Source organism: Acinonyx jubatus, chromosome D1 (assembly GCF_027475565.1).
Source record: "Acinonyx jubatus isolate Ajub_Pintada_27869175 chromosome D1, VMU_Ajub_asm_v1.0, whole genome shotgun sequence".
Classification (NCBI taxonomy): domain Eukaryota; kingdom Metazoa; phylum Chordata; class Mammalia; order Carnivora; family Felidae; genus Acinonyx; species Acinonyx jubatus.
In genome coordinates this window covers 51,414,133-51,438,568 of record NC_069390.1, presented here as the reverse complement: position 1 = coordinate 51,438,568, position 24,436 = coordinate 51,414,133, and the positions used below count along the sequence as shown (strand labels likewise).

The 24,436-nt window shown below is 47.0% G+C and overlaps 2 protein-coding genes across 7 annotated transcripts in view; one reads left to right on the top strand and one right to left on the bottom strand.

Annotated features, from left to right (window-relative positions):
• FHIP1B (FHF complex subunit HOOK interacting protein 1B) overlaps window positions 1-24,436 on the bottom strand; it is a 166,270-nt gene that overhangs the window by 54,957 nt on the left and 86,877 nt on the right. For 3 of the 4 annotated variants that reach the window (XM_053203562.1, XM_053203563.1, XM_053203564.1), the window contains 3 exons: window positions 13,273-13,440; window positions 12,531-12,750; window positions 4,862-5,147 (listed from right to left, as the gene is read on the bottom strand). The gene's annotated coding sequence lies outside the window, so the exon portion shown is untranslated. The remainder of the gene's footprint in view (window positions 1-4,861; window positions 5,148-12,530; window positions 12,751-13,272; window positions 13,441-24,436) is intronic. The other variant, XM_053203565.1, reaches the window with a different exon arrangement.
• On the top strand, window positions 814-11,270 carry CCKBR (cholecystokinin B receptor). 3 transcript variants are annotated; one of them, XM_015079291.3, is made up of 5 exons: window positions 816-1,086; window positions 8,807-9,058; window positions 9,202-9,451; window positions 9,746-9,918; window positions 10,110-11,270. In XM_015079291.3, the coding sequence occupies exons 1-5, from the start codon at window positions 936-938 to the stop codon at window positions 10,646-10,648; spliced, it is 1,365 nt and encodes a 454-aa protein (XP_014934777.1). In that variant the 5' UTR covers window positions 816-935; the 3' UTR covers window positions 10,649-11,270. The 3 variants fall into 3 exon arrangements, with proteins under 3 accessions (XP_053059549.1, XP_014934777.1, XP_014934778.1); XM_015079292.3 differs by lacking the exon at window positions 816-1,086 and adding an exon at window positions 5,129-7,939; XM_053203574.1 differs by lacking the exon at window positions 8,807-9,058 and having other exon boundaries at window positions 814-1,086.

Genomic DNA, 24,436 nt, shown 5'->3' with positions numbered 1-24,436 from the left:
TGGGCCAGAATTAGAACCAAACCCCACCATCACCCCACCCCTCACTGGTTTATTCTAAGCAGTTCTCACTGCTACCCAGGCTGCCCTCACACCAAAGTCAGACTTTTCCTCTGGGCAGCCCTTTTGCCTGTCAAGGTTCCCCCGAGAACAAATGCTGCCCCCACATCCTTGCCCGCTGAGGACGGTTCTTTGGAAGCTTTGGGTAGAAACTTGGGTGTTGGGCCCTGAGGTAGGAGGTGAAGGGTGCGCGGGCAGATGCAGGGGCGACCCCAGCCCTTTGGAGAGGAGATGCAAGAACTACGGTAGCGATGGTGTCCAGGTCACTGGGGCCACTGAGGCATAGTATAGTAACCGTGGGTGATGCCACCGTGTTAGATGCCACCCCCACATCCCCTGACCCACCGGGGAAAGATGCTAGATCCCACGGCGGCCGCTCCCTCTGACCCTCCTTCCCCCACCCAGCATCTCCCTCTCCGCCACCCCTCCATCCACCCGTACTGCTACCCTCGCCAGCGCACACACACACACACACACACACACACACACACACGGACGCACACACTCACACTCCCAAGAATTCTGCCGAACCAGGACGGTGGTGAAGGGGAGTGGGTGGGAAGGAAATCTCTAAGAGAAGACCGGAGAGGCTAGGGAGGGGGCGAGCCTGGAGGACTGTCCCTGTGGGTGAGGGGAGCGCAGAAGTCCTGAGCGTGGGAGGGGGGCGGAGAGTCACCTGGCGGGACCGAGGCGGACGAGCCTGGAGGGAGGCGAGCCTAGGCGGGGCGAGCAGAGGAGGAGCGGCGGGGCAGGGGCCAAGGTTGGGGGCGGGGACCAGGCGGGGCGGGAGCCTCCGCCCGAACCGCGGCGCGAGCAGGTGGAGCCGCAGCGGGAGCCCGCCGGGCCGAGCTCCGGGAGGCAGCGGCTGGGCCGGGGCCATGGAGCTGCTAAAGCTGAACCGGAGCGCGCAGGGGTCCGGACCCGGGCCGGGGGCTTCCCTTTGCCGCCCCGGGGGGGCCCTCCTCAACAGCAGCGGTGCGGGCAACCTCAGCTGCGAGCCCCCTCGCATCCGCGGAGCCGGGACACGAGGTGGGTGCCTCCCTAAGCCCCCTCCACCAGCTCCTTCTCGCTGCACCCCACACTGATAGAGATAAAGGCCCCCACTGCCTCCTCAAACGCCTACACCATCCCCTCATAGTACTCCCTCAGTCCCTAAACAGCTCCCCCGACACTTCTGCCCCCCCCCACCCCCTCCACGGCTCATAAAAACTCCATCACAGCTTCACACCACCTGATCAGAGCCCCTTCACACCCTGGTCTTCTAGTCGTACCCAGAGCCACTGGTCATCCTCAAACACAGCCTCCTGCCCAACACAGAGCCCCCTCCTAGACACAGACGGCCAGGAAGCGAGGACCTCCTCTTGCCTATCCTTCCAGGTCTCTTCCTTTTAAATCCAGTTCACAGAGCCACAGCGGGGAAGGAAAGGAAGAAAAGAAGGCAAGACTGGGAAAAAGAAGAGGGCTGGTTGAGGGAGGGAGCACTATGGAAGGCTTGAATGGGAAGTTAGAGCTATATAATCTCCTGTGTCCTCTGCCCCACCCCTAGCCTTCCCAAAAGAGATCCTCAAACCAGAATTAGGCTGGACATTGGGGGCTGCACCCGAGAGATGCCAGTCTCCATTTCACTCCTCCTCAAATCCTCCTGCCTCCCAAAGGGGAACTCTAATCAAAGCTCTGTCCCCTCTCTTTTTCTGTCTCCAAGTCCCCTCCAAGCACCCTCTCCAACCTGCCTTTCCTTAGGTTTCCTCCTCCTAGAGCCTGGCTGCCCCCTTCATCTCCTATCTCTTGTGCCACCATCTCCCCCACCCCCACTGCTTCCACTCACTCAGTCCCCAAAATGACTTTCACTCCTCCCACGGGCCAACAGCCGCATTTTCTCCACAACCCAGCTCATGATATATGTTTTCCCTTCCTGCACCTTTTCTTTCCTTAAATGTCTTCTGGACACCTGCTGTTGTCGCTGAACTAGGTGCTGGGGACACAGGGATGAAACAGACCCAGTCTGGACACTCATCGGTCCATAGTCAAGTGCAGAAGGGAGACAAACCAGTTGGAAAATCACAGTCACTCTGAGAAGTCCCAGGAGAGGGTCTGAATTGTGGGCATCCAAAGGAGATGGGATCCAAGAACTTCATAGACAAGGGAACCCAGGAGCTGGGTCTTGAAATTGGAGTTCAGTAGGCAGAAAAAGGAAGCAGGGGGATTCTAAGAGAGGGAGCAGTGCTGAGCAGAAGGAAATTATTCCACGTTCAAGAAGGGGAAATGGCAATAAATTTTAATTTGAGTATTTATCCCACAAAATAATGTATATGCTTTCTCAGACCAGTTTTTACACACTCTCACTTAGATTGCCTCCTTCCACAAATATTTATTGAACCAGAGAAAAAATGAACACAGTTCCTATTTCATGGAGTTCACAGTTTAGTGGGAGAGCCAGACAAGTAAGCAGGGAATTGCAGCACAAAGTGGGATGTGCCTTAGATTAAGGCTGTGGGAACACAGAAGAGGAGCTTTAGTCTAGCTTAGCCTTGGGGGTCAAAGTGGGCCTCCTGAGAAGGTAATTGAAGAAAAATTTAAAAAGACAAAGGAAAGCCAGACAAGCGAAGGGGCAGGAAAGGCAAGAAGCATTCTAAGCAGAGGAACAATATGTGTAAACGCCCAAAGTTAAAATCCATGGTACTTTCGTTCAGTGTGTCAGTTTCTGAGTGCCTGAAACATACATCAAAAGAGAGGAAAAATGAACACTCAGGATGAGCACCAACCTAGAGGGTTTACAAAGAGCCTCACAGACCTGGCTAAGGAGTGTAGATTTTTATCCTGAGGATGATGGGAACTACTGAAAGACTCTGTAGTACAGCCAGGATTAGTTCTATAGTGTAGAAGATGGATTGGAGGACAAGACATGAAAGGGTGGGGGATGGGGTAGACACTTTAGAAGGCTATTCTGTTTCTCTGATAAAAGATGATATGGGCTTGGACTAAGGTTTTGGCAGTGGGGATGGAGAGAAGTGGATGGATTCGAGAGGCACTTCTGGAAGTGGAATCAACAGAACTTGGTAGGGATTCATTAGAAATGGAGAGGGAGGAAGAGGTCAAAGGATGACATCCAGGTGTCTGGCTTGGACAATTAGATGGATGTTGGTGCTATATCATGAGAAAGATAACAAAGGAACAGAAACAAATTTGAAAGAGAAGAACTATAAATTCACTTTGGAACCCACTGAGTTTCAGTGCTGTTGAGATACCCAGGTGGGGGTAGCCAGTAAGCTGTTGAATCTGGTGGTCAGGAACTTAGGGGAGGGGTGCAAGCTGGGAATACAGACTTAAAAGGTCTTTGCCTACAGAAGGTAATGGAAGCCACAGGAATAGCTAAAATCACACAAAGATGACAAGATGAAAAGAAAACAGGTCCCGGGGCAGGACCCTGAAAAAGACTGAGATTTAAAAGCCAGGCAAAAGATGGAGAGCCCATGATGAAACCATCAGAGGGACAAGGCAAGGGAAAGATTTCAAGCAGGGTGGGATAAGTGATGTCATATGGTGCTGATATAAGTCGAATAAGGACAGAACAGCATCCTTCAGATCCAGTAACAAAGAAGTCCTTAAGAGGAGTTGTGGGTATTAAGGCCTGACTACAGTTGGTTGAGGTTTGGGAGGGTGCATGAGGAGGTTATGAGAAGTGAACCAGGGTGTGTAGATGAAACTTTCCAGAAATTTGGGAGGGAGAGAGAAGCAAAGAAAAAATAGGATAGTGCCAGAAAGAGCATGGGATTGAGGAATGGTATGTGGTGGGGGTTGTCTTTGGGTATATGTGTGTGCAGTAGAGGCAAGAGTCTTTTTAAAATGTTGATGCAGGATGGGCCAAGACAGAGGAAAGGAAGGTCAAAGGCTCAGCAGAGAGCAGGGACAGTCCACAGAGCAGGGGACCCTGAGAAAGCAGAACATGAAGTGATTCAGAGCACAGGTGCAAGAATTGGCCTTGCTTATCTGGATGTTGTTACCTACACAGAGTGGATGTTACCCAGGCAGTCAGAACTTACCCACAAAGACTGTTTGCCACTCACTCAGATACTACATGTTAGCCAGGCTCACTCCAGTGTTACCAGTAGGAATGTGGATGTTACCCACATTATTCTTATATGTTACCCACATAGACCAGAGTGCTAATGTTCACTCAGATGCCACCACTGAAAACCAGGTATCACCCACAGTTACTTTAACAATGCCCATAGTCATTTAGATGTCACTCACCCATCAGACACACTTGCTTTCATTTTATCATCCACACATAGATATCACCCATGCTCACTTAACTAACCTTTTCCAGATATCACCCATAAAATCATGGTTGTTAGTCTCACACATTCAGATATTAACCACAAAGACTCAGATATCACGTGTGTTCACTCAGGCACGGAGTTATTTTACTCAGATTGATCTCTCACTTCACATCCTAACATGTTAACATCTCACATCCATGCTCACCTAAATATTGACTACACATACTTGAATATTACTTTCTGCTTACTCAACTACTACTATCATCATTTGGATATTCCCCCATTCAGTTCAGACCTCTGAATATAATCCACATTTTCTGAAGATGTCATCTACCAAACGAGATGTTATCCGCAGACATATTACCTCTGCACAGTCTAAATTTGCCCACTCTCAGTCAGGCATTATCTACAGACACGTAGTTAAACCCTTCTCAGACCTTGTCCACAAAAATATGTATTACTCTCACCCACCTAGATATTATCTCAAAAACTAAATTATTATCCAATGTTCACTCTGATATTACCTGTACATCCTTCCATATTATTTCTGCTCCTTCAGTGAGTACCCATTGGCATTTGGATATCCCCATTTGCCCAGCTATCATCCACAATCAGTTGCATGCTGTCCATGATCACCACAGACACATGGGTATTGCTTTGATGTCTGTGTTCATGGGTGACCAGATCCAACATGCCAGTGGAAGGCAGGATTTGAGGCATCAGCAGCTTCGGTGTTGTTTCTTATAAAGTCCTGGTTTTTGTGTTTGGCACATTATCTGGATTTTTGTGCTCATACTTCTCTGCCACCATCTGGAAAGAACAAATGCAGATCTTTTAGACCCCAGAAACAGAAATGAACTGTCACAGTCTTCTGAGTTCTCTGGCCCGGCAGGATGATGCCCAGAGGTAGTCAAGGCACTAGAATCTATAAGGTGCCACTCCCATTCTTCCACCCCTACCTTAACTTCTTAGTTGCCGAAGCCACCATGATCACTCCTATTCCACCACACAAACACACATGGATGCATACACATAGGCAAAAACACACACACAAGTCTTCATTCTAATTGCTTTTTAGTGACTTTTGAAAAAACTAATAGGCTATTTTTACAGTAGTTTCAGGTTTACAGAAAAACTGAATGGAAAGCACAGGGAGATTCCCACCCCCCCCCCCATATACACACAGAGAGACACACACAGTTTCCCCTACTATTAATACCTTGCATTAATGCAACACATTTGTTACAATTGATAGGCCAATATTGATACATTATTAACTAAATTCCATAGTTGACATCAGGGTTCACTTCTTGGGTTGTATATTCTATGGGTTTTAAAAGATTTTTTTTAATGTTTGTTTATTTTTGAGAGAGAGAGAGAGAGAGAGAGAGAGAGAGAGAGAATGTGCAGGCATGCACAAGCAGGAAAGGGGCAGAGAGAGATGGAGACAGAATCCCAAGCAGGCTCTGCGCTATCAGTACAAAGTCCCATGTAGGGCTAAAACCCATGAACCATGAGAGAATGACATGGGCTGAAGTTGGACACTCAACTGACTGAGCCTCCCAGGCTCTCCTCTATTCTATGGGTTTTAACAAATGTATAGTAACATCTATCCACCATTAGAGTACTGTACAGAATAGTTTCACTGCCCTAAAAGCCCTGTGCTCTACCTTTTCATCCCTCCTACCCTCTCCCTGGGCCACTGGCTCTAAGAGTGCTTTTAATTAATCTTTTTCACATCTCCTAACTGTTCAACAGCAAAGACTTGGAGAGATAGTAGTGGCTGGAAATAAGCTAATTGCTGGGAATGCGCAGAAAAATAGCAAAGTGTTGTACGATCGCTGGGCAATTTTACTGGAACTTTGTCCCTCTAGTTTTCAGGAGTCCCCAGGCAGATTGGGAACTTGATAAGAGTGGGCATCATCTCATCTTTCTGCTCCACCAAGTTCAAAGACACACATGGGATACATCAGCTGGGTGAATGAATGAGAAATGTGCTTTTCATACTTCAGGGTGTGTACCGACTTGAGGTGTGGTTATTGATTCAAGAACTAGTTGAAGAGAGACATCCAGAGGAGGATCTGAAAAAGATGATAGAATGGAGAGATTAAGGAAAGTGGAGGGGTGGGGGCGGTAGACTGGAAGGAGACAAAAAGTACAGGATAGAATACTAGCTCACACACACCTCAAATTTGCTACACATAAGCCTTCCTTGCAGAAAGGGAGACATGTCTCCAAAGAGACAGAGGCAGAGAGGAGGGCATGCTGGAGCTTTAGAGGCACAGAGGTGAAGCATGGATGGGGCAGGACAAAGCAGGTGCATTTGTGTGGAGAGTGAAAGAGATTCGTTCAAGATTCATTAGCCAGCATGTGTGAACACCTCCTATTTGCAGGACATTATGCTAAGTGCCAGGGATATGCAGAAGAATGATCTGGGCATTGCCCCTGTCCTCAAGAAGCTCATAGTCCAGTGGAGGAGATAGAGAATTAAACATAATAATACAGTGAGCAATGCCACACTGGAGTACAGAGAGGCAGAAAGAGGCACTGAGATTGAGATTTGATTGGGGAAGGAAGCAGCATGATGAATGACAGAGGGGTGAGGGAGCAGCAGGAGGCAAAGCATTTTAGAGATCTGGAGACTCAGCTGCTATTCTGATTCAACACCTGACTTGACTGTGTGATCTGAGAACTAATGTCACTGCTGGGTTCTGTTCAGGAATCTCTTGTAGATAGCATGCACTTGATGCCTACAGCTGTTTCTGAATAAGTTGGTTATCATTATAAGAACAGTTTAATTCAGAGCCTAAGACAAGAGTCAATGTATGGGGCTGCAGAAGGGGGAGCTGCAGCTCTGAGCCCTTCGCTCCCCACAACCTGGAAGGCTCTGGCCCTGCCTTCTCTCCCTTCAAGCTCTCATGTTTCTCACGCTGAGGCCATGGGCTTGGGTGACTGAGTCCAGCTTAATTCAATTCACTTTTGTTTGGGTCTGCTTGGTTGTGATATAGAGGCCCAAAGATGGATCCATCCCCTAACAGACAATGACACAAATGAATGGGGTCAGCCCTCTGTCTAGCCCAGCAACACTAGTGTCCTTCCTGTGAGCTCCCACAACACTTTGTATATTCCCCAGCTTTACTCCTTATCCCACTGTGTGGCAATTATCTATTTATGTACCCAAATTTCCCTCTGGACTGTGAGCTCTCAGATGGCAGGGAATTTGTCATGTCCATCTCTTTGTCCTCACTGCCTAACACAGAGGGAGTCCTCTGTAAATGTTTGTTGAGTGAAAATGAATGTTAGGGGATAATTAAAATACAAGGTAGAAAATAAAAAGCATTCTGATAGATGTGTAAGGAACATTCATGGGTCAGAGGAAGGGGAGATTAACTCCAAATGAGGCATCCAGAAAGGCCTTACAGAAGAGGGGGCAGTTAATCTGAGTCTTGATGGGCAGTGGTGTATAGGAATTTACCAGATACAGAAAACCAATTTGTGATGGGGGGAGGGTATTAGTGGCAGTTGGTGAAAGAACATTCCAGGCTGAGAAATCAATGTTAGCAATGGAGGAAGTCATGAGGGTGCATGATGCCTTCAAGAAAGTGAGTCATCCAGGGGCGCCTGGGTGGCTCAGTCGGTTAAGCAGCCGACTTCGGCTCAGGTCATGATCTCGCGGTCGGTGAGTTCGAGCCCCGTGTCGGGCTCTGTGCTGACAGCTCAGAGCCTGGAGCCTGTTTCAATTCTGTGTCTCCCTCTCTCTGACCCTCCCCCATTCATGCTCTGTCTCTCTCTGTCTCAAAAATAAATAAACGTTAAAAAAAAATTTTTTTTTTAAAAAGTGAGTCATCCAGTGGCTTAAGTGGGTGCATTGCAAGAGGAGGTGACACAGGACAGTTCTCAGAGGATCTGGAAGACACGCTAAAGGGTTGCAGACAGTACAGGGAAGGTGAAGAGGGATTTTTTAGACAATAAGGACCTGACCTGACCTATGTTTCAAAAGGTAGTGGGTGATCAATAGTGTCAAATGCTACAGCGAGATCAAGTAGAATAGGCTGAGAAGAGACCTTTGGACTTGGCAGGTAAAGCTTAGTGATCTTGAGAAGTGTCCAGTGATGGGGGGCGGAGGGGAGATGGATCGGGCACTGGACTGTAATCGACTGAGGAGTGAATGAGAAAATGCAAATAATCCTTTCAAGAAGCTTGGCTGTAAAGAGAAGGGAGAATTTGAAGCAAAGCTTGAGAAGAGACAGACCTTCTCAAGGAGAGGAGGAGTTAAGCCAATTTCCCTAAGCCTCATGGGGTTAGAAACCTAAAGGATTCAAGTGAACCCATCCACTGAGTGGGAGGAGGTATTCCTGAGATGCAGAGGGATCTAGCTGGGTAGGAGATGTGGGGAATAAGTGGGCTTGGAGGGTCTGGCTGAGTGGGAGCCAGACTCCTTGCTGCCACCCCTCTGTTTTCCTACCCAGAACTGGAGCTGGCCATCAGGATCACCCTTTATGCAGTGATCTTTCTGATGAGTGTTGGAGGAAATGTGCTCATCATCGTGGTCCTGGGACTGAGCCGCCGCCTGAGGACTGTCACCAACGCCTTCCTGCTCTCACTGGCAGTCAGCGACCTCCTGCTGGCTGTGGCTTGCATGCCCTTCACCCTCCTGCCCAATCTCATGGGCACATTCATCTTTGGCACAGTCGTCTGTAAGGCGGTTTCCTACCTCATGGGTAGGTGAGACAACCCCCTGCTCCCCTCCTTACCTAAAGTTCTTGCTGCCCATAGGGGTCTTTCTCAGTAGGGCCTGAGCAAATCACTGGTTGAGTATGTAGTACAAGTTTCCTGAATGACCCCTTCCTCTTCCCTTGTTTAGGGGTGTCTGTAAGCGTGTCCACACTAAGCCTTGTGGCCATCGCCCTGGAGCGATACAGTGCCATCTGCCGACCACTGCAGGCACGAGTGTGGCAGACACGGTCCCACGCAGCTCGTGTGATCATAGCCACGTGGATGCTCTCTGGACTGCTCATGGTGCCCTATCCCGTGTACACCGCCGTACAGCCAGTAGGGTCCCGTGTGCTGCAGTGCGTGCATCGCTGGCCCAGTGCACATGTTCGCCAAACCTGGTGAGGGCACCCATTCCTGGGAATTCCTCTCTCCATCTCCATCAGCTGCTTACTACCATTCCCCAGAATCTTCCTCCAGCTGCTCCAATACTCTGATTCCCTCTCCTCACCCACCACCCTGGGATTCCCATTTGGGGTCCCTCCCCAGTTCTCTAGCCCTTCCCAGCAGGACCCCCAAATCCTACTTCTACCTCAGGGGCCTGGTCACCAGCCCTAGAAAGGATCCCTTGCTCTTCTTCCACCTGTGATTACAGGTGGACAGATACCCGCGTGATTGATCTGCTCTGTCTCCAGGTCTGTACTGCTGCTCCTGCTCTTGTTCTTCGTCCCGGGTGTGGTTATGGCTGTGGCCTACGGGCTCATCTCCCGCGAGCTCTACTTAGGGCTTCGCTTTGACGAAGACAGTGACAATGAGAACCAGAGCCGAGTCAGAAGCCAAAGAGGGCTGCGGAGCGGGGCAGGACCAGGTGGGTGATATCCAGCTTCCCCTCCCGGCCCCCACCCCCTACCACCGGCCTTGGGAAGGGGCGGAGCCTAGAGTGGGTGGGGCAGAAAGGAGCCTGACACGCAGATGCTGGAAATCGGGGTCTGTTGGTTCTTGGGCTGGAGGTTGAGAGGACTCAGCCTGCTGCTCTGACCGCCTACCCTCTGTACTCAGGTTCTGCCCAACCCAATGGGCGTTGCCGGCCGGAGACCGGGCTGGCTGGAGAGGATGGTGATGGCTGTTACGTGCAGCTTCCGCGCTCTCGTCAGACCCTGGAGCTGTCCGCGCTGACGGCGCCCACACCTGGGCCAGGATGTGGCCCCCGGCCCTACCAGGCCAAGCTGTTGGCTAAGAAGCGCGTGGTGCGGATGCTACTGGTGATCGTTGTGCTTTTTTTCCTGTGTTGGTTGCCATTGTACAGTGCCAACACGTGGCGCGCCTTCGACAGCTCTGGTGCGCACCGCGCGCTTTCGGGAGCGCCCATCTCTTTCATCCACTTGCTGAGCTACGCCTCAGCCTGTGTCAACCCCCTGGTCTACTGCTTCATGCACCGTCGCTTTCGCCAGGCCTGCCTTGAGACATGTGCCCGCTGCTGCCCCAGGCCTCCACGAGCTCGCCCCAGGCCTCTTCCAGATGAGGACCCGCCCACCCCCTCCATCGCTTCACTGTCCAGGCTGAGCTACACCACCATCAGCACGCTGGGGCCTGGCTGAGGGGTAGAGAGGGAGTGGGGGCTGAGGCGGAACACACCAATTCCTACAAGTAGGGACCCATCCAGACACACGAGAGACACAGACCCACTGACACAGGAGACTGACACCCAAAAAGCATGGACTAATCCCAACACACACACAAAAGTGGCTTACCTGACACAAAAGAAACAAACCAGATCCCCACACAGGAAATAAGGCACACTCTTGATATGGGACCAAGCCTGGCACATAGAGAAACAGGGCACTGACTTTAGACACACACAGACACAGCATCCCTAGCAATGGACTATCCATACATAGTGGAAATTCTGAGAGAGGCTGGCCTGCCTCTCATATACACATAGTAATGGCACTGATTCTTTAGGGCTCTGGAGCCTGGCACGGTACTGACTCCTGAGATGCTCCAAGCTGCCCGCCCACCCCCCCAGTTTGACCTCACAGTGCCCTTCCCCATTTCAGCACTGAAAAATACCAACCAACCTAATCTCACATCTCCCTGACCAATAGGCTGTTTTGCACTGAAAAGTCCCTTCATTCCTTTCCAGTTAAATTCTATGGCCCTGACCCTCCTCCATCACCCAAACTCTTCAAGAAATAATAAATGACTTGGCTTCCTCCTGAACTTCCTTTCTGGACTTTTGGGGGGGGGGGGGGCAGGTGAGGAGGCACGGGATTTTGTAGAATTCTCCCTCTTGGGTCCTTCTTCCATGGTCTCTCCTGTGCATGACCCCCTGCCAAAATGCCCATGGTCTGAGGCTAAATGGGGATGTGGGTATTCTGTCTGGATTGTCATCCTGGACCCACCTACACACTAGTGTCATACATAGTAGCTGGGGATGGGGGTGGCAGGTGGAATATCCATGACACATCATGATTCCTAAGCATTCTCCTAAAGTGGTGCCATTGCTAAGGTACTATATTAATAGGTAATTACTAAAATTTTATTGAAATGTAAGTGGAAGCACTATATAATAAGACTCAGTTTATTCAATGTGTGTTTCAAATACCAGGACTCAGATCATAAGTGTACAAGTTAAAGAGTAGGAACTTTTTTAATGCACTCTTCTCTGGTGTCAGAATCTGGCCAAGCTTCTGCCCCGTGGAAGCACCTTTACTGGCCAGCAACAAAGGTGGGGAGAATGCTGGATCTGAATAAGAGGAATCCCAGAGCCCAGGCTTCCTTTTGACTATGAGACTGATCCAGCCCCAGAGAGAGGCAGAGACAGCAACATCATCCCTTCGCACACACAATGACAGGTAGGGAAGAACAGATGACCTCACCAGGGATATACATGGATAATCAGAAGTATGACAGAGTGAGAGGGTTTCTTGACACTTTGTCTTGTAACAGATGGGAAAATAGAGACCCAGAGCAGGAAAGAAAGCTGTTCAAGGTCATACAATAAATTAGAACAAGACAGAAATAATCCTATTGAAGTAGACACTAAGCTCAGATGGGAAACAAGCCATACCCATCATGAGGCAGACCCAAGTTTTGTGGGGCCTGGAGCTTATAAAACCGGGTGCCCTTTTTAAGAAAAAGAATACAAAATGACAGATACAAAATTGCCAGGACACTGACCAGGGCCACGGAAGGCGCCTATGCAGTGAGGAGCCCAGAGATTTAAGCCTCGTTAACCTCACAGCCAGTAACACCTCTAACTCCACCCACTAACTAGGCTGGACAAAGGCCAGGTGAAGGACAATGAGAAAGGAGAGTGGTCTTTTGTTTACCAGTGCTGAGGCTGCTCCCATCCATCCTTTCTACAGGGCCCTGGGCTGCAAGAGGCAGGATGCAGGAAGAAAAGGAGGGAGAAGGCGTTCCAAGCTGTCAACTACAACAGTGCAGGTTAAAAATAGAATCCCAGCTGGTCTGACTTACTGGAGGCAAGATATCGGGCCTTTCTTTCTCATGCCAACTTTTTCAGGGGCGGAAGTAGGGTTGCCCACAGGCTTTACAGCACTCTGAAGGAGATTGCTGATGAAGGCCCATCAGGAGCTGGGCCCTGGGCTCCGGATGACCACCAGATGGCAGTGGGAAGCTGGGTGGGGTCGGGCTCCAAGTCCAGTGTGAGCTGAAGTACCTATGGCCCAGGGATAGCCTAGAAGGTAGCACAAAAGCATGGCCTGAATAGCACCATTTCGCACACAGTGCTGCCCTTTGGTCTATCAGATACTTACACATCCATCACCTTACCCCCTCCCCCAAGCCCTGTCTAGTTACCAGATATGGAATCTCAGGGACCTCCCATCCATTTTCTGTCTCTTAAAATCTGTCAAACATTTCAGGTCCAAATTTAATATCGCTGCCTCCCAGAAGTCCTTCTTGGTCATCCTCACAAAGCTTGTCTGCTCCTGTAGTACTTACTGCTTTCTCTCTTCTATCATATTGACTTGTGTTCCTGCCTGATTTCCCATACTGGGCTGGGAACAGCATAATGTGGTGAGAAAATGACAGCCTGGGCTAGAAGGCGGGGTGACAGAGGGGGTGGGAAATGTGGAGCTTCTCAGTGCAGCGTGACAGTCATCTTACATATACCAATTCACTTCATTCTCTCCTACACAACATTTCTCTTTGTTTGACAGAAAAGGAAGGTGAAGCTGAGAAAGCTTAGTGGACTTACATGAAGTCCTGCGGCAACACTGAGCTCAGGTGTCTGCTCCCAAAACCTTTTCTTTTTCCAGGCATGCTGCATTGTCTTTCAAGGCTTAAAGACCTGGGTTCCAGTAGACCTGGCCTGCCTTTTAAAAGTTGATTTTGTGCAAGTTCTTTCAGTGAGTCTCAGTCTCAGCTATAAAACAAAAATAATTACATTAACTTCTGTGAAATGTGATTTATAATAAGAAATACACGTTGGGTCTTTACCCCCTCTCCAGGCACAGAGTTCCTAAAACCCTTGGAATTTCCTAAGTGATGAGAGCCCAAAAGGTGCTTTTTGACTTGTTGATGAACTGACTTTCCTAAAGCCTCTAGCTCACTTTAAGAACAGAGAGGGAGGCAAACCTTAAGAGACTTAACTACAGAGAACAAACTAAGAGTTGCTGGAGGAGGGGGATGGGTTAAATGGGTGATGGGCACTAAGGAGGGCACTTTTCAGGATGAGCCCTGGGTGTCATATGTAAGAGATGAATCACTGGGCTCTACTCCTGAAGCCAAGACTACACTGTATGTTAACTAATTTGAATAAAAATAAAAATAAAGAAAGAACACATTAAGAAATCTGCTGGCTCAAAAGAAGGAAGTGTTATCCTACAGGAACATTCCATCTGTTACTGGAAATAGCTAATCTCCTTTGCTGACTGGTTTTATATATCAGTTGTATGGGTTTATACAGCTATTTATTTAGTTTTTAGGTTTATTTATTTTGAGAAAGACAGAGAGAGTGAGCGGGGGGAGGGGCAGAGAGAGAAGGAGACAGAGAATCCATGCTGTCAGCACAGAACCTGATGCTGGGCTGGTACTCACGAACCGTGAATCATGACCTGGGCCGAAACCAAGAGTTGGATGCTTAATGGACTGAGCCACCCAGGTGCCCCCAGTTGTATGGGTTTAGTTTAATGTCCACCTTCTATGAATAAACAGACTCATTTCTGTGGGCTGTCAAAAAAAAAAAAAAAAAAAAAAAAGGGGCTGGTTGCCAGAAGAACCAATCACATGATTAGGGTTAGACCTTTCAGCCCTGCCCCTGACCTCCAAGGAGGAGAGGAGGGCTGGAAATTCAGTTCAAGCACCAATGGTCTGAGATTTAATCACAATTGCCTACCTAATGAGGCCTCCACAAAACCCAAAAGGATGGGGCTCGGAGAGCTTCTAGGTTGGTGAACATGTGGAGACTGGGGAGAAGTCCCACTTGGAGAAGGCATGGAGGCTCCGTGTCCTTTGCCCACAACTTGCCCTGTGCATCTCTTCCATCTGGCTGTTTCTGAGTTACATTTTTTAATAATAAACTGGTGATTTAGTAAGTAAAATGTCTCTCTTGAGTTCTGTGAATGCTCTAGCAAATTAATCAAATCAAGGAAGGGGTTTTGGAACCTCCAATCTATAGCCAGTTAGTGAGAAGCACAGGTAACTACGAGGACTTCCAACTGGCATCTAAAGTCAGGGGCAGTCTTGTATGACTTAGCCCTTAATCTGTGGGATCTGATGCTATCTCTAGGTACATAATGTCAGGATTGAGTTAAATTGTAGGTCATCCAGCTGGTGTCAGAACATTGCTTGGTGGTGTGGGGGGAAAAAAAACACATTGTAATCGGTGTCCGAATCGTAATTCACACTGCCATTTTGAGAATTACATAAAGCAATGCTCAAAAGTTCTTATCATTGTATCAGGCACATAGCATAACAAGGGTTAGACTCAAGATTGCTTTAAGACCAGCGTGCAGGAATAACAGTAGGAAACAAGGTCCTCTGCAGACAGAGACCACCCCTAACTGAAGGGAGCAGAACTCTGGGTCCAATAGGAAGCTTGGGGCCTGCTAAGAGATGGTATTAGAATGTAATGAAGTCAGAATTTGAATCCATATGTGCCTGACCCCAAAGCCCATGCTCTTTTCACTATGCATCCTGATTCTGATCTCAGTCATTCAGGGCTGGAAAGTTGGGAGCGATTTGGAACCACTCAGGCAGGATTCTTCTCAGGGCTCAAAGTAGAAAAACAGGTAAGTCTATAATTCTGCAGACCTGCATCCCTTGGTGAGCCCCACTTCTAGCATCACCATCCCCGGAGGAAAGCCCCTGAAGATTCACTTCCCCAAACAAGATGGGGACAACTGTCCTGAAAATCTCACCCCCTCAAACCTTCTAAGAAGGAAGGTTTCCTAGCTAAGTCTCAGATATGAGGTCAAATCAAAGAAGGCGAAGCATCAAAGTGAACATGCACAAGAAGGAGCCTAGGCCAAAAGCTGGCCCCTCCTATAGACAACTCAAGCCAGGGTCTTGGATGACCGTACACTCTGGTTAGTCAGGTCTCACTAGTGAGAAGCAAGGATGTTTTGTGGACAGACTTCATTCCTTGGAGTTATTTCTGGCAGAGGACAAGTGAGAGGAGAGGAAAGCAAGCATAAAGGTTGGGGAAGAAAGCAGGAGCCAGCTGGGATCAAATCTTTGTTGCTGGGATATAATGCCTAGGGGGGGGACCTCCTGGAAATGGTGGCCTTCATTGCAGATTCTAGCAATGTTCCTTTAGCTGTTTCTTATTCTCTGAGCCTTATTCAGTATCCCCAAACCTAAGGAGACACTCGGTCAGCAGATTCTTCTTCATCATGCACAAAGAACAGCACCTCCCCCTTGGTAGGGTGAGTCTTCTGGAAACAGAATCTAACCCAGCCATGTAGCCACATTTTGAGGGAAGAAAATAGCTTACTGATTAGGCCCAGTGAAGTACTACTTTGTCTTAATCAAACACTTTTGAGTCCCAGAACCCACCTAGGCATATAAGTAATAAGAGATAAGACATGGAAGGGATCTTGAGAAGTATACATTTGAACGATGAGGCTGGTTTGAGTGATAAGGCTGTCCAATTTCCCAGGGTGAAACACGTAAGCTGTAAGCAACATGAGAAAGCCAGAAACATAAGATATTCCCAATCAGATACATGATCCCGTGGGCAGGGAGAGGCAGATGCAAAGCCCTCACCTGGAGATGGGCAGGGCCTTCCAGGTGGAACTCAGTTTGGGGGCGGGGGGAATCCCTTTCCTCAAACCAGAAGTAACTCCTCAATGCTTCCAAATGCAGCAGTATTAGTCAGCCCTGAAGCAATGAACAGCTCTTCAGGGCATTTGAAGCAGCCCCCAGGCCACCTACATGTGTGGCTCTGTAGTTCAGCCCCGAAAAGGCAAGAGCAAAAGCGATGGGGTCGTTGAAGCAGAGAAGTCTGGCTTTAAGCCTGGAATGTTTAGTTCCTGCAGTCAGAGAGGTGGAGGACCCTGCACACATGTCAGGGACATGCCACACACACAAACTTGGAATGCTGGTACAGGTCAAACCAGAACTAGACAGCAATAGTGGGGATCTGGCCAAAGGAGACCAACAGGAAGCTACAGTATAGGGAGCTAATGGCAGTTTCCTGGTATGAAAACTGGTCTTACTGGAAGGATCTGGTACCCAGTCTACCTCAATGCCACTTACTAACTATGTAACCATTAGTTCTGACTGGTTACTTTCCCTTTCTGAACCTCATTTTCCCTCATCTGACAGTATCCCTCATCCGGCGATAGTTCATGCCTTGTTATGTAGTTGTGAGGGTCACAAGAGATGGAGAAGCTATCTCCCCTGGAAAACAAGCCCAGGAAGATTGTTGGAAGTCCCAATATTAAAACAATTCTAGCACCCACCTCCATATGTAACCCAAAGTAAAAATAATGCTTAGTCATAACATCATATAATAAAGTCCAACAAACTTCTGCCTTCCCCATGATGAGTACCTCAGAGACTTTCATTTGAAATGTCAAACATTTACTTATAATTGTTTAGTAGTCATGTGGGTACAAAACATAGTCAACTAGTTCTACAAAATTAAGGCAAATAGCAGTCCCCAGCCCCCTGTCTTGCTCCTCTCCCATATTCCTTCCCCAGAAGGAATCACTTTCAAATCTTTTATCATTTTTTTTTTAGTATTTATCCCTGTATCTTTTTTTTTTTTTTTTTTTTTTTGAGAGAAAGAGAGCAGGAGTGTGAATAAGCATGCAAGCAGGGTATGAGCAGAGAGAGAGAATCTTAAGCAGGCTCTAGGCCCAGCACAGAGCTCCATGCAGGGCTCGATCCCATGACCATGAGATCATGACCTGAACCAAAATCAAGAGTCGGACACTTAACTGACTGAGCCACCCAGGCGCCCCATCCCCATATCTTTTCATAACATGCTAACATTATTTCTCAGTTCTTCTGTTTGGTAGTATTATCTATTGACTATCCACCATGGAAGATGAGGGGTTAATTCTCATGTCTACCACCAGCCCACCAGAAACACATACTCCTATACTCCCCTTTCTACCCAATAAAATTGTCACATAACTTTTGTTATCGTGATGACTAGCCTCCAAAGTGATCTACAATGATGCTCACCTCCTTGTATTCATGTCCTTATGTACTCCTGTCCCACATAAAGTAGGGTTAACTTGTATAACCAACATAATATCAAAACGTTTAATAAAGGCAGGACCCACACCTGCACTTGCATTACTTAGCCCCACTCCCTGCACCATAATCCCAGCCCTGTTGGGTCCTATCTTTATTTCACCTTCTGATGTTTTTTTTTTCATCATGGATTTTTTTGCATTAATTTGTATTTTCCTCAATATGACATTTAAAAATTCCTTATCTTAATTGCTAAATTTTCTGGTACCTCTTTCAATTTTGCACCTAAGGCACCTCACTTACTTTACCTTAGTCCCAGCCATAACATAGTCTAATTGCTTCTTGAGAAAGGATGCATGGAAGGTAAATTTTTGAAAACTTGTCTATATATCCCTAATTCTAGCCTCACAGTGGTTTCATAATTTGACCAGGTATATAGTTATAGGTTGGGATTTTTTTTTTTAACCAATATTTTGAAGGTGGTGTTCTATGAAGTTCAAAGTTCAGCTTTGTACAGTGGCTGTCAATTTTGGAATTTTGTTGGCTATACATGTCAGTCCTATTCACAGTATGACAGGATTTAACTTAAAAGTGGAGGACTAACAGCTGATGGGCAGTTTTGAGCAGTGGATGGAGCTTGTCAACTTGGAGCTTTATTGTAGAGTGACCTGGTTGGGCTGTTGGAGAACTCCAGATGCTGGGATCTTTAAGTCTTTCCTCTTAGGCTGATCAGATCACCTAGAGAAAACTTTTCCTATTTTCTGAACAGAAAATAAAGTCCTGGGTCCCATCACCTGGGGAGCCAGTGGAGGAAGACTGCAGGGTGGAGTGGGGTGGCTACCGGGCCTTTAATGTGCTCATGTGTACTTAAGTGTCCAGTATTTGTGGTCTCCCTGGCTTCAACTATGCCTGAAAGACCTTCAGTTTTATCTTCTCCAGACAGATCTCCTGCTTCTGCCTAGTAAGAAGAGCAGTACCTTCTTCTCAACAGCTTTCAATCAATCTTCTTTTATTTTCCCTCTACCCCATTTCCAGAGATACCTTGAACATCAAATCCTAAGCCTTTTGAGGGATCTATCATTTAGTTGTGGAGTTCTTGGCTTATCCTGTACAGTTATAGGCTCTATTAAATCATTAGACACCTGTCCATCTATTTTTTAGTTCCCAAAATGTTGTCATCTCTCTTTTTCTCACCATCTCTGAGGATTTATGACTTTAAAAATCCCTTGAAAAAAAATAAATAACTAAAATAAAAATCCCTTTAAAGTCAGTTCGGGGATCAGGGCAATGCTCAGCATGGCACCAGAGGGTAACAGAGCATAGGATATGGGGATGCATTCTACATCTTGGCCTAGGAGGATGAGGAAATCCTATTTCCTAGCTTCCTCTCAGTTTCACTCATATTGCAAATAATGCATTAGTTGAAAAAAATCCGTTTACTGTGCTTTTGGTGGGGTTTAAAAGGGGAGCAAAATTGTATGCCTATATTCAAAGTGTAATCTTTATTGGGAGGTACCCTAGGCCTCTTTTCTATGGAAGTGTCCAACTTGGATGGTCAGCTTCTGGAGGTAAATTTTGGTCTCCAAAGAAGCAAACACTGCTGGTGCTGGTACTATTTCATTATCAGGATAGTGTTTTCCTCAAATATTAACTTTAATTGTAACAGTTATAATTTACCAGTTAGTAAAGCAATTATAAAATAAGTTATTTCATCCAGACGGCTCGCATGGATGGGTACTGGGTCCCGCTGGCCTGGTCTCTGGTAAGTCCTCGCAAGGGCAAGGCCTGAAGGAGAGACCGCCCAAGCCAGTTCAGGAGGAGCCGCAGAGTTACGAGGCGTCCTCAGAGGAGGTGGTTCGGTGCCAGGCTCTGCCATACATCTTCGGGTTCCCGCTGGTACGGTCACCTCTCCTAGGGCAGCCGCAGGGATAAAGCATCCGCGCCTTTTTCGGCTGCGGTCGCCCCGCCCTCACCTCGCCCCGCCCCCTGGGCTCGCGCCCACCGGCGCGCGAGAGCTTTCAACTTCCAACGCCCGGTGGGGAGAACCCGAACCGCGCGCGGGAAACGGCTGAAGCCGGGAACGGTTGAAATGAGAGGGAGAGAAGCTGAAGCACGGAGCGGTCGCTGGCTGAAATAGGCTTCCGGGAGACAGGGAAGCGGCAGAGAGGGGAGGAGGGTGAGCGCAAGGGAGGCTCTGTAGGAATGGGAAGCCGAGGAGGGGAAACGGAGAGGAAGGAGGGGCGGTTTGATTGGGTGATCCATAGGAAAGGCGGATCGATGGGCCTGGAGCAGAGGAAAGCCAGAGAATGGGAAGTTCTCCTGAGGGGGTAAAAGAGGATTTTGGAGGAGAGCCTCTGTGCTCACTCCAGCAGGGAGGGTCGATCACCGGGGACAGGAAAACAAGTGTTCCTGTGGAGTCCAGAAGTAGCTGCCTGGGTAAGCCTTAATTCTAATATGTTTTGATGACTGGCAGACCTCACTCAGCAGGACTTGGAAGACACTGCTGTAACTATTACAGGGTTAGGTTGTAATTGTTTTGAGCTGGCAAAGTGCAGATAACTGTAATAATCCTACCTCCCAATCACATAATGTGTAATTAACCCTTTCAAAGTGCTTTCCCATCTTCTAATCCAGTCCCTGCGACAGCCTTGGTAAGGTCATGAGATGGTTGCCTTGCCCTCTTTTTACAGGCAAACAAGTTAAACTCAGGTGAAATGATTTGCCCAGAGTCATAGATCAAGTAAATGACTGAGTAGAAACAATAGGTTGGTTGAGATTTTAGTGAAGCCGGTATCGGGCAGTCTGAAATAAAGATAATTATAGCAGGAGGCGACTCTGCGACAAAAGGTAACACAGAGGTGATGACTTGATGAGCCCACAAAATAAAGTCTCCAGACTCAAAAAAATCATTACCTTCTCATTGATAAAGCCCAGGAGGCAGACACCCCTACCCTGGGCCTGAGGTCTCCAGGTCCCTCTATAGCGTCTCTGAGACCCCTCTATCAGGCATCAATTTAGAAATTGGGAGGCTTACTCTGTCTGGGCCGCCATAATAGAATGCCATAGACTGGGTGGCTTATGAACAACAGAAATTTCTTACAGTTCTGGAGGCTGGGAAGTCCAAGACCAAGGTGCTAGCAGGTTCCATGTCTGGTGAGAGATTGCTTCCTCGGCTATCTTTTTCTATAACACCACATGGTGGAAACGGCAAGGGAGCTTCCTTTTGGCTTCTTTTCTAAGGGTACTAATCCTATTCATGAGGGCTCTGCCCAAAGGACCTAATAACCCCCCAAAACCCCACTTCCTAATACCATCACTTTGGGGGGTTAATTTCAGCATATGAATTTTGGGTGGACACAAACATTCCGACCATAGCAGAGCTATAAAGGACTCACTGGTTAGTGGTATCAAATATGCACAAGCGAAACGGTCATTCCTTTGTTTTCAGGGGTGAGGCAGTGCTACAGCCTTCTATCTGTGTCTTAAACTGGCTTGCCTGCCCTCCCTATTGTTCTACAATGTGCTTGACCTTTCTTCTGATTGGTACGCAGGATCTGTATAACTTAGGTGTTCCTTTGATCTTTTGATGATGAACACTAGAGAGGATTCAGGGACTTTGGGATGGTGGGTAGGAGCCAGCTACAGGAAGGTCTAGAGAAAGCTTTCCAGGTGGATGGAATAGAGGATGGAGTCTATAGGGCAGGAATGACCTTGGTGAGTTGAGGAAACAGGGGCCCCAAAAGGCTGGAGCACAATAACTAGGGCAGAAAGTGGCATAAAATGAAGTCAGGGAATACAGCTGGGATCAAACTACAGTTGGGGGGAAGACAGCTTGGAGTCTAGGGTATTAAATCTGAGCTAGGGTGAGCTCCTGGAAGAGATAGGAATGTCCCTGTCAAAGCCCCAGCTGAATACTGCAGAACAGCAGAGGTGGTGAAACAAGAAAACCCAGGCCAACCTGGCTGAAACCATCTAAATGAAGATGATGTCAGGTGAACAGAAGGAAACATAAAGACCACTAGAGTGCAACACAAGAGTGTCAGTGACCTAAAGAACCTTATTAAGAACACACCAACCTCTCAAACCTAGACAAAGAAGGGTGTCTGAGAGGATATTTAAACCACAAATCCAATTCAAAGCTGCAGACTGTTTTAAGAGACTTATCTCAGGAGGACTCTGGGGGGCATCCACCTCTGAGGCTGGAGATGCACTTCCCCACTGTTATCTATAGAAAAATGGAAAATCTTTTACATTGTCAATGGAGTACATGGAAGTTTACTATTCACTAGCTCAGGGATTGTCCTCTAAAAATTTATAGCTTGACTACATAGAGTTTTAACTGATTGTCTGATGGTAGGTAGGGTTGCAATGGAGCATAATGAACTGAAGGGTAAAAAAAAAAAATGCTGGAATATACCATCACCTGGTAGAATCCAGAGTCCTAACGAGCTTCTATATAATTCTAGTCTTAACTGTTACACTTGAGAGAAAATGATATAAACCCCATACATGTTTTTAAATGTTTGTTACCCCTTCTGTCCAAGGTTTCTGTACTGTTGCTACCTTATACCAAGTCACTATCATCTCTCACCTGGATTATTAAAGTAACTACTTAATCTTTCTGCTTCCATGCTTGCATCCTTACAGGCTTTCCTCAAACAGGAGTCTGAGTGTGGATCTTCTAAACACTAAATCAGGACTTCTTTTTCCCAATAATGGTGGGCTACGTTATTTGGATTGACCCTATAGCTGAAAACAACCTGAAACAGGAAAACTGAACAAAATATAAGAAGTATTTTTTTAAGATCAATGAAGAGATGACAAAACAATAAGGAATTGTCATGCCAAAAGTGAAGGGAAGACTTAAGAATGGGTAAGAAGGCATGGGAGCCACTTTTGCCCTGAAGGCACTCTCATATTCCCCAAATTAGACCACTTTGACAGCGTCATGAGTCCCAGGGTATGAAAATCAGAGGCACAGACTGGCCAAGTAGGGAGTCTAATAATAGACTGTGGTGAGCAGGCTCTAAGGTATCTCCCACCCCACTCCCAAGTGTAAGGGAAAGGACTTCCGACTTTAATCTTACCAAGAGAGTATGGCAAAGTGATAGAATGTCATTCCCATGACTGTTATTATAAAAGTGTCAGTCTTGTTAGTTACTTGGTCTTGTTAGTAGACACGTGGCAGAGAACTTAGGGCAGCCTCTAGCAAGAATGCCACAGATTAAAAAAACCCACTGAATCCCAACAAATACAAAGGGAATCAACACCTAGAGTCATCATAATCAAACTAGAATACCAAAGAAAAAAAGAAAAGCTTAAAAGCTGCTAGAGAAAAGGATAAATTATGTTTAAGAAACATGCTTAGTACATGGGAGACACCTATTATGTATTTGTTAAATGAATAAACAATCACACATTACTTGGGAGCTCTTATGCTTTACTAGCTCTGTGATTTATGTCACTTGACTGCTTTGAAACTCAGTCTCCTGATCTTCAAAATGTAGATAATAAAACCTGCTTTATAAGGATGATTATGAGAATTATATTCCTGGTGTAATTAGGTGCTTCAGTTCTGCACAGGCTCTCTCCCAAATGTGTGTTTCTGGTCTATTCTATGCAAATTTATTCTCTAGGTCTCCAGTTCCAAACATCTATCTTGAAATACTTCTATATCTAAAACATATTTCCTTCCTTCCCTTTTGAAGGGCTGGAGGCTTCAGAAAAACAACAACTATTGCAATAACATCTGTTTAGCTATGGCGGGGGGGGAAGGTGAGTGAACAAACATTTAGCTTAGGATGTGCCTGATAATTCCCCTACCTAAATAATACTCAGTACAATTTTCCCAAACTCTGTCATGATAAGGGTTCCCTGAGGCAGTTGTTAGTAATACAGTTTTGGGGTCTGTTCCTCTGAACAGCAGGACTCCTTAGGTTTAGGGTAGAACCGGGAATCTGACTTTTTAACAAGCACCCGGGTGATTCTCACCTTCGTAGAATAGTAGGACTATAGCTAGGAGGTGAGGATTAAATAACTGGCCAAGCTACTGATTAATCTGAGTGAACAAATATTTCCTGCCGTAGGAAAGGGGAGAATAAAGTACAAATAAGAGGCTGGACCTGTGAAGGTATGGATGTAACATGGCTCATGTCTGGACAGGCTCACTAACTTAGAGACATAGATGTGCATAAAATATTTTAAGGCAAGAGGCTAGGCTACCATTGGATGGCCAATAGCAAACAAAATAGGAGTTCTGATGGTAGGGGACCTGGGAAAGCTTTGTAAAGGGAGTACACTCTAAACTAGACTACTATCTAGACTTCCAGAATTTTTTCAGGTGAATTATAAATAGGAAATGGAATTCTAGGAAAGAAAAATAGTTTCAAGCAAAGGAATAAAGGTATAAAATGCCCAAGTTGGTTCTAGTGAAAGCAAGAAAACTGAGCTGTTCCTTTCCCAAGTACAGGGGAAATGCCTGGACAGGAAGGTGAAAAGGGCCAGGTGGAAATGAGCAAACAATTTGAAAACATAGTGCAGAAGATCTTACAAGGTTAGGGTTGAGAGGATGGGTGGGCAGAGGGAGCAGAAACCTGAAAACCCTACCATGAGACTAGGAGCCTCTGAGAGAAAACCCAAGATGAGGACCTCTGCCTCAGGACCCTGATCCTCACACCTTGAGAGAGGGCTTTCTGACCCCATAACTGACTGGC

What these genes read in the sequence shown, in the direction of transcription:
- CCKBR (XM_015079291.3), top strand. Translation starts at nt 936, where the DNA reads ATGGAGCTGCTAAAGCTGAACCGGAGCGCGCAGGGGTCCGGACCCGGG. An exon ending in CCGCGGAGCCGGGACACGAG is followed by an intron (nt 1,087 to 8,806) that starts GTGGGTGCCTCC and finishes TTTCCTACCCAG; the next exon opens with AACTGGAGCTGGCCATCAGG. An exon ending in GCGGAGCGGGGCAGGACCAG is followed by an intron (nt 9,919 to 10,109) that starts GTGGGTGATATC and finishes CTCTGTACTCAG; the next exon opens with GTTCTGCCCAACCCAATGGG.